The sequence below is a fragment of the Puma concolor genome, chromosome C1 (genome assembly GCF_028749965.1).
Source record: "Puma concolor isolate L17-30 chromosome C1, mPumCon1.1.hap2, whole genome shotgun sequence".
Lineage (NCBI taxonomy): Eukaryota > Metazoa > Chordata > Mammalia > Carnivora > Felidae > Puma > Puma concolor.
In genome coordinates this window covers 64,159,987-64,176,537 of record NC_141674.1, presented here as the reverse complement: position 1 = coordinate 64,176,537, position 16,551 = coordinate 64,159,987, and the positions used below count along the sequence as shown (strand labels likewise).

The following is a 16,551-nucleotide window of genomic DNA, read 5'->3' as shown; positions in this document are numbered from 1 at the left end:
CTAAACTTATTCTAAGAAACTTAACAATATATACATTTCTTTTACTACTTCATGTTTCCACAATGAAGAATCCCTTAAGACAAATTTAAAAAAAAAAAGAAAAGCAGTGGACAAAATGAAAAGATGCCCACCTTACGTGGGAGAGAGGTTTATACTTCTTTAAAAAGATTCTGACAATTTGAAGAAGCAAGCTGAGAGTCAAATTTTTTCTTTGAGAAACTCCACTTAGTCATTTTCCTACCATGAATCATTTTAACTACTAGGGACACAATTTTTTTAGATTCTATAAATTATACATCATAATGGTGACATAACCTCTCCGTTAAAAACCTGATGAAGAAAATGAGCACTTGCTAAAAAGTTCCAGTAAGTTCAGGCAAATCAACCAAAATAGCTGTACAACAAAAGTCAAATTAAACTGAGGTCCTTCTTCATTACTCCCTCATGTCTGCAATGACATATCCACTGGCCACATTCCTATTTACTTAGGAGAAAAATATTTAAAACTTTTGTTAGGGTATAAGTAACACACATTTTGTGAGCATGGACCCCCATGAATGCTTGGCATTAATGCGTCTTCTTTGATGTAAAAGAATCTGAAAATGCTGACTAATAATATTGCTGGTTGTGATGTTATTCTAAGAGTGTTGTGTGTATGTTGTGGAATGAAACAAATGAGTAATTACATTGGTGTCTCTAGGACCTGTGATTGCCAACATGGCAAAAAGGAGAAACACATGTAAGATACATGAGGTAAAATTAAAACATGATAGCCCTGAATCTGAATCGGAAGTTTCAGTTTGAAATCATGATGATTTTATCTTTGAACAATATAGGCATTGTTTCTACACTAGCTTTGTCCAATGAAAAGGCCAAGAAACAGAGACAAACCTAGTGGCAACGCGCACATGTAGCACCAAGATTTTGCTCTCTTAAATACTAAAAGGACCAAAGTTCTTTGGAGAAATGTCTGGATCTAGCTTTGCATCAGAATCTGTACAAGAAGAGCCTAAATCAACCTGTAATACCAGGAATCAAAGAAGCTATCCAAAATTACTAAAGGCATGCCAAAAGGACTCCAAAACTAATTTGAAGAGGTTCCCATGGCACAAAGTAGGACACTTTGAGCGTAAAGACATAATTCTAATAAATCAAAATATTCCAAATATAGTTAAATATATGTCAATATGTAAACATTGATAGTAATAAACTGGTCACTCTTGGAGGATGCTAGGGAACCAGTGCCTTAGAACTGATAAAGAAAAAGGATTGGTCCTATCTTCCATCTCTTGTTTTAAAAAAAAAAGTTAACAAGGACAAGTTTCTCTTTATAAAGTTTCAGCTAATATAAATGAAAACATGAACTATCACCATTTCACAACCTCTAATGAACTACTGAATCTAGACAATGATCGTTAATGACTGCTAACGTAAATGGAGAAAACTGGTCAGTCAGTATACCTGCTGATAGAAGTACCACTTAATGGTCTTGGTAGGAAGAAAATATGGCCTGAATCCAGTAAAGCCTCACTATAGTAATACCAATATACAAAAAACCCCATGGGAGGGTGCAATTAGCAAAAATTAGGTTGTAGAATACTGTATAGTACAAATGATTAGTTTTTTTTCAATAATGGGGGGAGAGAGATATTGATTAAGAGAAATATAGGGGACATATCAATTAGTTGTAACGTATAGATCTTATGCTAATCCTGATTTGAACAGTGTATGGACCTTAATGCTAATTAATCCTAATCTGAATTAAATTTTAAAAATATTAATAAGATTATTGGAAAAGTTTGAAAACAAACTATATAGTGTTATTAAAGAAATATTGCTGGTTTTTATGTAGGACAATGGCATTGTACTTATTTTTAAGAATCTTTATCTTTTAGAGATACATGCTGAAATGTTACTGAACAAAATAACATGATGTCTGGCACTTGCTTCTTAATAATCCTTGGGGAGGGAGAAGGCGTGTAGGGATATAGATGAAACAATATTGGCCACGAGTTAATAGTTATTCAACCCAAACAGTGCGTATACAGAGGTTCATTACACCACTAGTCTCTCTACTTTATAATTTTGACATTTTCCTTCATAAAATGTTAAAAAAAATCCTTGTTTGAAATTTTGCAATGAACATCAGATCACTATGGGAAATCCTTAGACAATAAAATCCACACAGCTAAAGTTAGGATACAGATTTAAATTATAGAGCACATAACAGCCTTTGAAGTCATGTTGGTCAACCTTTTGCCATCCAACCAGATTTTACCAAAACCATCCATTCTGCTCATTTCTCAAATACTAGCACAGTTGTCTCTTTCAGTCTGGTTGCAGGACTCTATGATGCAACCAGACATGAATAGACTCGGTGAGGAAAACAGAAGGAAGCATTATAAAATCAATTTGGCTTTCTTCCTCCCTACTTTTATTTTGGTAACTTTACCAAATGAATGATACCTGGACATTAATTTGACCAAGCAAGCTCTTTCCTACTATACAAATAGCTTTTCTCATCACAGCCACTAGGAAAATGAATCCTCCAAAGCTATTCTCTCCCAATGCTTGCTGTACAATCCACATATCTTTGACAATGTGCCGTCTCACTGAAAGCTCACAGCAAAAGCCAACATGATATAAATACACAGGAGCATACGGCATGCTGAGTGCTTCTCTGATAGCCCCAAATGATTCTAGGGCATATAGTTATGACTGGGGGATACCCTGAGGGCTGACTATGACTAATGAAATACCAAATATATCTAATTAATTGCATTGCTCTGGGCTAATGAGAGACCAGAAATTTCCAACCCCCTTGAGATGGTCATATTTATATAGAATTGTGCTACATACCTACTCCTTTATCCTGCCTATCTCTTTGGAACGCTTATTCCACACTGATTCAAATCTAACAATTGGGATTCTTTTTTAAAACTCTAACAGGGAAAAGGGCCAGCATTATGGTTATTCCTGCCTTGCAATTCATTAGAAGCTGTGCATTTTGGGTGCTCAGAAATAGAAAATGCTATGTTCAACTTACATTATCAATAGGAGAATTGGTCCAGATAAGGTTTTAAAATAATTATCAGCATACAAATTACACCTAGAGATATCAGAAACTTCCCCCCACAAGCACATACCCCAGTGTAATTAAAAACTTAGATTTGATAGTATTAAACAGTGAAAGATACATTTTGAGGAAATCAGAATGTTAATATTGGAATTACAGCCAATGCTCAATTTATCCACGGTATTACATGAATAAGTAAGATTCACACATGACTTAAAACTCTTGCAATTGTTTTCAATATTTTCCTTCAGTGGCTCTTTATTAGAATGAGAAATGTGAACTAATAATTCTACTTCTCTCTCATACACTGGTTGCCTTTCTCAAAAGAAAGAAAAAAAAATGGTAGGCAGTAGAGTCATATGGGAAAGGGGAATAAGAGGGAGCAGAGAGAGGAAACGGGAGATGTAAGGAGTAGGAGAAAAATGAGGTGAATAGGCCTCAGGACAAAGAAGTGGGAAGGGTGTTTTACAGAAGGCTACGGAAAAAAAAATGGATGTAATGAAAAATGCAAATTGGTTTGTTGGATAATTGAGTAAATGGTATTTATACCTCATTTCTCTTCAAGAATCCACTGTTAATGATTTTCAGTAATGCATAATTTCAATATGGTATTCTGCTGAACATACTAACATATCTGTTAGATACCAAGTTATGGTGCTCACGATCATAGGGTCTATTTGCATGCAAGAAGCCGTGCAACCTTATTAGACAATCAATAGCCTGTTCTGTCTTGTAGTCTCAGGTAAATTTTTACCACAACTTCCAAAGGAGTTTAGGTCCTAAAGTTCCTTAATGTCTGTTTTGAAACAGAAAATGTGTAGACTTCCTTTCGGCTAACATCCAATTTAACCAATAGCAAATTGAGCTAAATAAGAACAAATCTAAAGATATCTTGGGGAAGCATCCAGTATTTTTTGGATCCTCAAGCCAATCAAAATGGAGAGAACAGAATGTAGTGTAGGTGGAATAAATGGGGCCTAGCTGCTGGCTCATCAAGTAATCATAATAGTCAAGAAAACAGAACAATCAATTTGAAAAATAACTCTGTTCATTTGATAGCTGGCAAAAGAACTCAGCAAGGAGCTAGCAAAAAAGACAAAGGCTAGACAAAAGACACGAGGCTGCCTCTCAGAGGACTCACCTGTCTTTCCCAGTTTCCTTCTTAAAAATGCCATCACAGTAACTCATGCGCTTCTCTGTGGTCACGTAAATTTGGGCATTCGGGTAGATGTCAACAGTCTTTTTCAACATGTTGTAAACAATGCCGTTGCCGTCTTTCCTCATATTGCGGAAAGGGCCCCAAATAACATAGATAGTAGCGTTTGCTTCCTTGAAAAAATAGTCAGGATTTTTTAGCAAAAGAGGAACACTGGTATGGGACACAACTCGAATCATTGTCATGCGGCCAACATCTTCTTCATAGCCCTTGGTGGGGGCATTGTTCATTCTCCAAATGCAGGATGACTGGTCTATCTCATTCCCCACCTTCTGGCCAGCCATCTGACCTGAGTTTGACACTATGGCGCAGAGGTCACAGTCCAGTTGCAAGGGCTGAAAAACAGAGAAATAAGACAGGGGGAGAAACATGTACATTAGTTAGTTCCACCTATCCAAACAAGTTCTTCTGGGAAGACAAAATTCAGATATTGTGCATAGCTGCTGGGTGTAGGAGTTTCTGAAATATACGTACCGATCCTACAGTAGGGGTTATAAAGCTAGGGGCATGCTTCCATTTGACAAGTGAATATAGATTGTTAAGAAATAATTTTATTTAATAATAATTTCTATCCCCTTGTGTCAGTTTAAAATTAAATGGAAAAGTAGTCATTTGTTTTCCATTCTAAATAATGACTTTTCATTTCAAACCGTAATTTCAAATGAAATGAGGAAATAGGGAGATTTGATCTCTTTAATAAGGACAGTGGCTAAAAAGAGAAATGCAAAGGGAATATATCCAGGCATCAATTCTGTATTTTACTTATACGTATGAATAGTTATATAGCAGTTGATGAAAATATGAAAAATTCAGCAAATGATGAGGTTCTGGAAAAATTGTTCAGAACCAAGAACTATTTAAGACAAGTCTCAGGCTAGCAAAAATTTTACAGAAACCCTTAAAAAATTTCCTTGTATCACCATGTTAACTGGCCCTTGTGTTTATGCTTATTTTTGATGGATTAAGAAAGTTTCTTTTAAGAACTCAGGGAAAGGATATACAGAGATAATCCCTAGTGCTGGCCTAACCACCACCCTCCTTGTGTAAACCAACGAGGTAACAGAGACTCTGATGTTAAGCACCAGCTTTCAGAATTTGCAGATGAGAGATTCAAGTTGCAGTGTTAGTTTCAAATCTAGATCTTCTAACTCTAAACCCATTGCTCTTTTCACTATTCCCCGCACTCCTGCCTCTCAAGCAAACCAAATAAATTCCTTTTGTTACTTTCCTCCTACATGAAGAAAAGTCATCCTATCTTTTAAAACAGTGATAAAGGAGCAATGCACTTTGTTGATATATATCTTTCTCATCTTCCTTCCATGAGATTCCACATTTTGTATCTGACATTCGATCCTGTATTTTCATTTTTATTGGGCCTATTGGTCATTGGCTCTTCTCACACTGGGTACTGCTCTTATTTTATGAGTTATATTGTATTTTATTGTTTAATTATGTCTGTCCACTACACCATAAATTCTGTAAGAGGCAATGTTTTCTTCATTTTAATCCCAGAAGTCCTTGGATTACTACAGCTCAGTATATAGTAACTAAATTAGGAAATGAAAGCAATTGAATTGAGATAATTTATTGGAAATCTGAACACTGAACTTGATATTAGGGAAGAAATGGACTTTTCTAATTCATTGAGAATTGTTGATTTAGATGAAAAGAGAAATGTAATCCGCAAGAAACCTATCAATATACAAACAGGTTCAATCTAGGTGAGTAAATGGAGAGGCAAAGTACCTCAGACAAGTCGCCTGCATAATTACCACACAACTGTATAACAAGACGTCTTTCCTATCAATAGTAGGAATCCAAAGTAGTTACTGAGCAACTATGATGTACCATGTTCTGGGGGTTGGGGTTTATTCAGTTGTGAAAATCTTAAGTAGAAATCCCTGACCTCATAGATCTTACATTCAACTGGGGAGGAGAAAGGTAATAAATGAATCAGCATAGTATATAATACGATAGATGAAGACACGTGCTAAATAAAGAAAATTAAAGCAAGGAAGGGGGTTAGAATGCATGTGTGTGTGTGTGTGTGTGTTAGTGGAAGGATCAGAAAAGGTCTAGGGGTGGGTGGGGAATGATATTTGAAGAAAGACTTGAAGAAAGTAAGAGGGCTGGCTTTGGGGATTTGGGTGAGGGGAATATTCCTGCAAAGCAAAACCAAAAGCCACTACAAACGCCCCCATGGCAGGTAGGAGAGGAACAAGGAAGAGAGCAGTGTGGCCTGGCAGAGCATTGTAGAGAGCCAGTGGGTACTGGGGTCAGAGAGATGACCAGGGAGACATCATGTAGGCTCTTTTACTTAGGAATCTTTGGAAGGCTCTGAATGGGGGAGTGGCTGATCTGCATTGTATTTTAACAGCATTGGCTGCTATGTGGAAAACTGACAAAGAGGAGACAAGACTGCTGGCCACAATCATGGCATGGTGTGTGGCATGATGGTGGCTTGGACGACATCAGGTAGCAGAGGAGGTAGCAAGACGCTGGCCACACGCTGGCCATATTCTGAAGGTAGAGCCAATTGGGTTGACCGGTAGATGGAATATGAGATCTGAGAGATAGAGACGAATCAAGGAGAACTTCAGATTTTTAGCCTAAGCAACTGGAAGATTGGAACTGGCTTTAAATAAGAAGCCAAAGGCTTGGGGCACCTGGGTGGCGCAGTCGGTTAAGCGTCCGACTTCAGCCAGGTCACGATCTCGCGGTCCGTGGGTTCGAGCCCCGCATAGGGCTCTGGGCTGACGGCCCAGAGCCTGGAGCCTGCTTCCGATTCTGTGTCTCCCTCTCCCTCTGCCCCTCCCCCGTTCATACTCTGTCTCTCTCTGTCTCAAAAATAAATAAACGTTTAAAAAAAAAAAAAGAAGGCAAAGGCTTGAGGAAAAGGACAGGATCAGAGGAGGAAAATGAGCACATTTCCAGCTCTGTTAGATTTGAGATGCCTCGAACACAGACTCCCACAGCTAATGTTGTAACAGAACTACTCAAACTGCTTTAAACACTTATTTTTTCCTGATTATTGAAATAATATGGGCTCATTGTAGAAAACCTGAAATAAATAGATAAAATAGAAAACTCTCTATATTTCTGCCACTTGACAATTGCTACAATATTTTGTGGTATTTTCTTCCTTCTAGATACATTATTTTAGACAGATTGAGAAATATCATTTATAAAATTTGGCAACCTTTGTTTTTCATTTAATTTCACATCATTAAACTCTCCCATGCCAGTATACAGTCTTAGAGATATTTTCAATGTCAACACAATATTCCATTTTGTGGGCATACCATAATGTACCTGTTTGCCCACCACTGGGTATTTAGCTATTATCTGATTTTTTGTGTGTATTATAAAACTGCTTTGATGACCATCCTTGTGTTTTGGATGCTAGCATTTATTAAGTTAACTTAACTGTACTTCTTTTAGTTTTTATTGTGCACCTGTGAAATATGCTAGGTGGACAAAAGTATTTAATATCAAAATTAAGGGTTTTGAAAACAAACTTGACTTGTTGAATCCACAAAGGTCCATTTATGAAATGTCTCCTTTTTCCCATATAAAAAGAGACTTCTTGAGCTGTTAGAATCACATAGGGATTGGACAGGGCTGGACATTAAATACCACAGCTCAGCTGTGGACTGGATATTCTGCTGAGGTCTCACCAATTATGAAGGGTCTTAAAACTCTGCTATCAGAGGGACTGTCCCTCACCCCTGCTGCAATAAGATTTCTGAAAAGTAGGTTAGAATAGGTCTGCTCAAGGTGAGTGAGTGTATTAGTGCACTTAGAAATGGGTCCTGTAGATTGGTGCCACAGTGAAAACTTCACCGATGGTCAGATGGTGGCATAAGTGGATACCTCTTGGGACCAGACATTGATCTAAGACCTTCATGCATCTAGGAGCCTACAGTTTTTCAGGGCAAGAAGGAAAACACGATATTCTTTCTGCCAGACGATTTGCAGCAGGGCCTCACATACATAACACTTAGCTAAGTCCTCCAAACCCACTTAGAGTCATGCAAATCAATGCCTGATTTAAACTGTGTGTGTCATATGGCACACTCCAACTTATCACCAAGATGCATATGGTGCAGGGAGGTTACATTCCATTTTCTGTTCCAAGAAGTTGCTTCACTGTATAATAAAAGCATTTTTTTTGGGTATGGCCTCTACAAATTAAAAAAAAAAAATCAAAAAGAAAGGAGAGAGAGAGAGCCTTGGATGTGTTCTGCTCTACAAATTTGCATCGGATTTCCTAGTCGTTAGAGTGAATTAGTTGGTTGTGCTGTAACAAGACTTAATTTAACTAATAAGAATCAGCACACTGGCTTCACTTGACAATTGTAACCTCTGAAAGTGATCAATTAAGACATCACAATCTGTTTCATGACAACATATCGGGATGCCGCAGCTGTGCAGATTATGAGGTCAGCAGCTGACTAACAACTTGAGGGCAAACATTGGCAAAAAGAGCCTCTTGTTTATGTAACAAATATGTAATTGGGCAGAATGCTAGGAATGTAATGGCTTGGGGGGATAGGTGGTGATCTTTAAACTGTCCCTTTCTTTTATATATTGTCACCATAGCCAGAGTCGTAAAAGCCTTCCACATACGTATCTTGCTTGGCCACTGTCCTGCCTAGCTGCCTGACCTCCTAAATGAGGTAGCAGGAGATGTGGCTGCACATGGTGACACTCTATTTGCCACTTGGCTGCAGGGACCATTTTACAGTATGCTGGGAGAGCAGGGCTGGATGAATGAAACATTCCTAATCATAATCAGAAGCTGCAGGTAACACCAAGAGCTTGCTAAGGCCCAAGGGACTCATTTATACCTTTGAAGACACTTCAAACTACGGTAAGCCATGATAAAAAAGAAATACCTAGCAATGAACGGACGGTTTGACCCAAGAGCTGCTCTTATCTGGTTATCTCCGTTCCTTTTATTAGCTTTATTGCTGCATCTTGTGATCTCAACTTTCTTTGTTAAAATGTACTGCTATTTCTTGAACTCATTTATATTATTTGACTTGGGGCCCTTGCTCGAAAATGTATTCCATATGTTTCCACTCGTTCGGTTCTGCCTCAGTAAGCAGTTTCTTCCCAGATTGAGGCCCTGAATTTTCTGAGACCTTTGGAAAGATTTAGCCAGCTCCACTTTATCAAGCCTTATCTTAATTTTGAATACTCCTTTTTAGTTGCCTTGTCCTTATTTTTTGTTTCTTTTCATTTAAAACAAACTTAACCTCTTCATCTTTTTTTATTGCACACTCAAAACATCATCAAGGCAAATGCTTCGGTTGGGCTCGCACTGTGTCTATAAACCGAGATTGCTGCAATATTCAGCTGACTGACTGGGCAATTGTGTCCCCGTTAAAAGAAAGCCCACAAACATCAAACATTTCCTTTTATTTAAAATCTAACACATTGAGGGACGCCTGGGTGGCTCATTCAGTTAAGTGTCCTACTTCGGCTCAGGTCATGATCTCGTGGTCCGTGAGTTCGAGCCGCGCATTGGGCTCTGTGCTGACAGCTCAGAATCTGGAGCCTGCTTTAGATTCTGTGTCTCTTTCTCTCAAAAATAAAGTTAAAAGAACATTTTAGAAAAAAATAAAAATCTAACATGTTGAGAGGCACCTGGGTGGCTTACTCAGAGTGAGTCGATGGCTCACTCTTGATTTCAGCTCAGGTGATGGTCTCAGGGTGGTGGGATTGAGCCCCATGTTAAGATTCTTTCTCTCTCTCTCCAAAAAAACAAACAAAAAAAATTCTCTCTTTCTCTCTCTAATATATATATATTTAAATTATATGTATGTATATTATATGTATGTGTGTGTGTGTGTGTGTGTGTGTGTGTGTGTATGTTGATTTTTTTTTTTAATGCTAAGATCACTACATTTGATTTGGGTATTTCTCCCTTGCAAAAGTATACAAACTCTGTACCTGCACATCTGGTTATGAACACTCAGCTTGTGGAAAGTTAAGAATTTGCTGACATCTATTAAGCAACCAAGTAATTTTTCCTTAGTACTTATTCTGTGAAAGGCAGCATGAAGGATAAAATAATTTTAGAATTCTAATCAGTGTGAGCTTTTAATCTTAGTACACAGCTCTGAGGCATAGTGGAGTTCGATGATTAACTAGGGTCCATTCATGCACTATTTTAAAGGCCTGAGGGATTGCCTTGAAAAACAAGTCCTTTCTCTGCTAAAATGAATCATGACATTTGCCTCCTTACAAGAAAAAAGGACTCGGTTCCTGTCTTGGGCACGGGAAAGGATGCGAGAGGGAGGAAAGGAAGAAACAGTGAGAAAGATAAATAAGCTTTGTGTATTATATTTATTGATAGAAACATAATTGAACACCTATTATGGGCCAGTCACCCTACCCAGCACTTTATTACATAATTCCATTCATTCTCATAATAAATTGTTTATAAGTTACATTTTTATTTCCCATTATAGAGTTGGGAAAATTGAGATGAACATGATATCCAGTGGGTACCAGATATTTTTCAGGTTAAAAAGAGGAGTATATGTTACCTTATATAAAATGTACTCATAGCTAAGAAGGAAATATTTATTATTAATTTGCATTATTCCTAATATACATATGGGCAAACACCTCAAGTCTCACCCAGTATTGTATTAAGATTATTTATATAAAATTATAAATTGATGCTTTTAACAACTTGGTGAACAAGAATTTCACCAAAAGAGGACAATGTTTCCCAACTGATGAAAGGCTCCTTAGGAATAATAGGGTTTTCATATGAGCAGAATTAACCTCTTTTCTCTGGCAATGGTATTAGCATAGCATATGGAATTATGTGGAAAATTTTTTATTATTTTCAATTTGAAATATGGCTGTAACTTCAGTCTAAGACAAACTAATCACAACCAATTTTATTAGTCTCAGATGGTTCTCCACATCTTTTTGGTCTTAATCTGTTTATTTTGAGAAGGAGAGCATGAGTGGGGGAGGTGTAGAGAGAGGGAGAGAGAATTCCAAGCAGGCTCTGCGCTGTTGCACAGAGCCCGACTGGGGGCTCGATCTTAGGAACCGTGAGATCATGACCTGAGCCGAAACCAAGAGTCTGATGCTCAACCAACTGAGCAACCCAGGCAACCCATACCTTTATTTAATTTCTTTTTCAAACTTTTTCATAACAGCAGTGAATTGTATTTCTTTCTGAAACATTAAGTGATTATAGTTCATGTCTGAGGTAAAAAAGGCCATGCCAGATGATGTTTTTAGAAACTGTTCTCTGTGGCCAAAGGGAATATCTCCCCCCCATATGAAAACCTCCTTGAGGTAAATACACTTTAGCAGCCCACAATGCCTGCTTTCAAGTCCTTGGGAATCCAAGGTAGCTCAAGACTGCCAAGCCATTCTCTAACTCAGTAGTCATTCTCTCCTCTGTACTCATAAAGATTCCAGAACACTTGCTGATTGGGATCCTGTGTCCCTAATGTCTATTTTTAATTTTTACTTTATTAGAAGCATTAGTGTTTGACACAAAATGAATTCTGTTTGCAAACCCAAGGAAACCAAGAAGGTCCTATATTCTCTGATCCTATGGGGAAGGGTAGGAGGAAGGTTGGCTACTCTTTCCTTCTTTTTAAGAATCTGTGCATTTTTATAATTAGTCAGCTTTATTTTTCTGTGTTTAAATGTTATTTAAATAGGCTCTAGAAACCAATTTACCATGACATGCCCTATTGATCCTTACCTGGTTAAAAAAAAAAAAAAAAAAGGAAAAATTACCCAAACTAACAGGCCATTCTCTCTGATTGGCAAGTTTCCTTTTTTTTTTTTTTTTTTTTTTTTACTTTTCAGTCACTTTTATCTTGAAATTAATACACATATAGCTAAAGAACTCTCCTGTTTCTCTCTCTCTCTCTCTCTCTCTCTCTCACACACACGCACACACACATACACACTCATACACACACAGCTACCCTCATCCAGCTAATGAGATCACTCACTCTACTGGCCACTGTTTCCATCCTGCTCCTTACCAACTGCTCTGGAAAATTCCCCTTCTCTCTTCTCTGGGTAAGAACCTGAAGAATTGTCCTGTCTTTTTTGAATGATATATTGGGACAACTGCCAAGCACTTTACATTTTAATCAGCAAGAAGAATGAAATATTTAACCTTTCTTTTTTTTCTCTGTGAATAAGCATATAGACAAGATAATTAGAGCTTATAGAATAGATAATTAAAATCTGTGAATTAGAACTTGCAAAAAACAGTGTGGTTTCTCCAGCAAAGAGAAATGGCCATGTGCGAAAGGTCACCTGTCAACCAGTTCTAGTTATTAAATCTCTGTATTTATCACTAAGGTGGCTCTATGGAAAACGAAGGTCAAGACATTAAATTATGAAACAGTCAGGATTAGAAAAGGTCACCAAAAACTCAAGTAAAATTTAACCAAACCTGCTAATTCTGCACCCTAGAAGCAGGCAGACACAGCCGGGGATGAAACGTAACACTAGAGATTGCAAATCTATCTCCCCATTTTAGCCCCTAAAAACGAATTTCTACCTGATGCCTTGAAGTCTAAATGAAACTCGCTCATCGCAAATAAAAACAGGAGCTTCGATAAATATTTCAGAATGAAAATCATGTTTGAATCGAACTAGCTTAAATTATTAAAAACATTTTTTTACATTAGTCTAACGGTTGCTTTCATTTCAACCATAAGAATGCAATTTAAAATATTGGCCACAGGGCACTCCTGGCACCCTAAATGCTTTACAGGACAATTAGCAACTCACCACTCACTAATTTACTACTTTAATATTGAAACAAATGAGATCTTTGCTTTTCATCATCCAATTTGAATGAATTTGAACAAAGCAAGTTGAACAAAGCTCCAGAGATGCACTCTCCAGTTTGCTGTCGTTTATTTCTCCACTCTTCATGAATGTTTTTAGAGTTTTAGTTTTAGAGACTTCAACATGTATAATGATGCCATTGGGGAATAGATTTTGCCTTTATTCTCCTTGATGTTCTTTTGAGGTCTTTCAAGTAAAAGGTACAAAAGAGGCATTAACAATCTGGCATTGTTTTTATTGCTTGACAAAGAAAAAAATGTATTTTAATTTTTCCCGTGTTTCAGGAATGATTAAGCAAGCTGTTTTCATCTACATCAAGTCACTTTCAGCAGACCTCTAACTGTGAGCAAAGAATTGTGAAGACTGTTCTAGACAGAAATCAACACAGTTCAACCAAGCCAGCTTGTAAATGCACTTCTTTGCCCCTCTATGAACCAGCATCTTTCAGTTAATGCAGCTTTCAAAAGTAGTGTATATAAATCACATATTATGAGTAACAGCACATAAAAAGACAGATTGGATAACCCACAGTTTGGCTCTGATTCTCTGTGGATTTGGGATATGGCATCTACCTTGATTCCTACCTGGTGGCATTACATCTAAACATAAAACTTAATATGGGGGTACATAAAAATGTTAATGTCAAGAAATAATTCTAAAACAGGTAACATAAAGCTATGTTTCTCAGTTGCCATAGATGATGTGTTCTTTTTATTTGGAAGTTCCTTGAGGGGAATGGATCTGTATAATCATGTAGGCATGCCAAAGAAAACAGCTTGCACTCTCTGGACTGGAAAGCAAAAAACAAGTCTTCTCAAACCAAGAGTTTTCTCCTACAGGCTGGAATAATGAAATAATTCACACTTTACTATCACTATTAGGTCATAAAATCTGACTAATTTTGTGACCAACTTACCTCTGGATTCTTTTCTCTCAGGAAGATGAGCTCAGGATACTTTGCTAACATTCTACCCTCTATGTCATACAAAGAAAGTAAAAAAGAACACTGATTCATGCTACAGTATTAGTATCTTTTTTCCCCCAATTAGTTTATTCATTTTTTTATTTTCTTTAATATAATTTATTGTCAGATTGGCTAACATGCAGTGTGTAAAGTGTGCTCTTGGTTTTTGGGGTGCACTCCCGTGGTTCATTGCTTACATACAACACCCAGTACTTATCCCAACAAGTGCCCTCCTCAATGCCCATCCACCATTTTCCCCTCTCCCCCCACCTACCCCTGCATCCACCCTCAGTTCGTTCTCTGTATTTAAGAGTCTCTTGTGGTTTGCCTCCCTCCCTCTCTGTTTGTAACTATTTTTTCTCCTTCCCTTCCCCCATGGTCTCCTGTTAAGTTTCTTGAGATCCACATATGAATGAAAACATATGATAATTGTCCTTCTCTGATTGACTTATTTCACTCAGCAAAATACCTTCCAGTTCCATCCACGCTGCTGCAAATGGCATGATTTCATTCTTTCTCATTGCCAAGTAGTATTCCATTATATATATAAACCACATCTTTACCCATTCATCAGTTGATGGACATTTAGGCTCTTTCCATAATTTGGCTATGTTTACAGTATTAGAATCTTAACATGTCACTCAATTAGGGACATGGTTCTCAACTGAACTCAACAATAACCAGGAGAGCTTTTAAAAAATTATAATGGATATACTCCACTTCTGACCAATGGAATCAGACAACTCTTGAGGATGGCACCTACAAGTAAGCGTTTTTTTCAAGTTCCACAGATGATTCCAGTGGGTATCTAGGTTTGAGAAACACTTTCCTAGAGGAATCAGCAATGATAAATGAGGAGACCATAATGCCAGATTAAAGAGATGAAAAACAAAATGGTAAAGTTGGATCCCTGGGGTACTGTGTGGAGAAGATCCTAGGGTAGTAAATCTTTCCAATTACAACCTCGACTACTACCAGCTAGATTGGTAAGCAGCACTTACCACTGAAATCAGGCCAAGAAGTTAGATGTCATGAAGAGCATATGGAGAGGATATTGCAAGTATGCATGTAGTACCAAGCATGAGAATTTTTGTTTCCCACAGAGTTATGTTTATTATAGAGCATTAGAGGTCTTCCATATGTTCTGGCTAAAATTTGCTTTGGAAGCATGGAAGAAAATTGTGTTGCCTGAACAATTTTCTTAATTGTCATGTGGAATTTTGGTGAGCATTTAAGGCTAGTGACAAATTGAACATTAACTAAATACAATCTTTCCCATCTTGTTTCATTTTCTAGGCTGAAGGATGCTTTGAGAGGAAGGGGTTGGTGGAGATGGAGCAATGGCAAATATCAGAGAAGGGCCCATGAATGGAGTGAGAACCCAGGGAACATAGGAGTCAATAATTTAAGAATATAGTTTAATGGCTATCCTTTGAAAAGATAGAGACACCTCCTCCTCTGAGACAGGAAAAAAGAATTAAGAACGAGAGAAGAAAAGACAACCTTACAAGACATGACTGCAATTAGAGTTCACTCAGGATTCCCTTGCATTTCTAAAAAGCAAGTAAGGGTTAATTATGGAAAGATGGGATACTTAGAGGTAAGGTTAACAGACTTTAGGAGAGGGATGAACTTTTGAGAAAGAGTATTTTGAGCAAGAATAAGAAAGACTGCAGTAGTGCCACCGCTGGAATTTAGAAATTACAGATTTTTGATGAATGTATTGAAAGGTTATACATTCTTTCTAGTGCTGTTCAGGAGCACAGAGACAGGAATGAAGAAACTAGCCAGCTTGATCTAGAGCTGGAGATTGTGGTAAGTGATAGACTGAAAGTTCACAGTTGAGAAGTAATTATGAGCACTAGTAACATGGATTCCAAGCTGAAAGTGGAAGGAAATGGTGGCAAAATGAGCAAGTGGAAAAGATAAGGCAACATGAATGTCTTAGTGGGGTTATGTTCATTCACTGGAGACAGGGAGAGCATGCATGTACTGTATGTCCTAAGACTATGCTTATTTAGGAATAAGAAAAAAATGTGGCTTATATAGGCTTTCAACTGGCTCAGGCTTCAGGAAATAAACTATAGTATAAGTCATTCCTTCTAGTTTGGAAATGCAAAACCAAAGTACGAGGGATATTCAAATTCATTACTGTTAACAAGTACCAGCATGAGAATATCTGCTTCAATAAATTAACTTATAAAATTCAGACAAACTTTCCATGGCAGATAAAAGAGCTGGAAAAAATGTAAAAACAATCTGTTTAAGATCATCCAAGACTTAACATAGCGAGAAATTGCCAGCCTACAGAAATCTGGAACTCAGGGAGGTAGACCAACACTAAAGGCTGCTTTTGCCCTAGAGGCATTTGTGGCTCTGGAATAAATGGTTGAGTTCTGCTTCTGGCAGAAATCAGAATGCAAATTCCCAAAGGGTAAA

General features: G+C 37.5%; 1 protein-coding gene and 1 long non-coding RNA gene across 6 annotated transcripts in view; one reads left to right on the top strand and one right to left on the bottom strand.

Annotated features, from left to right (window-relative positions):
• Nucleotides 1–16,551, bottom strand: part of ST6GALNAC3 (ST6 N-acetylgalactosaminide alpha-2,6-sialyltransferase 3) — a 536,306-nt gene that overhangs the window by 195,512 nt on the left and 324,243 nt on the right. For all 5 annotated transcript variants that reach the window (XM_086717318.1, XM_086717320.1, XM_086717321.1 and 2 more), the window contains one exon: nucleotides 4,218–4,627. In XM_086717318.1, the coding sequence (XP_086573444.1) occupies nucleotides 4,218–4,627 (410 nt within the window). The remainder of the gene's footprint in view (nucleotides 1–4,217; nucleotides 4,628–16,551) is intronic.
• LOC147578108 (uncharacterized) lies at nucleotides 8,601–13,678 on the top strand. The gene is made up of 2 exons (XR_015254201.1): nucleotides 8,601–9,165; nucleotides 13,433–13,678. It is a non-coding gene; the product is annotated as an uncharacterized LOC147578108 (long non-coding RNA).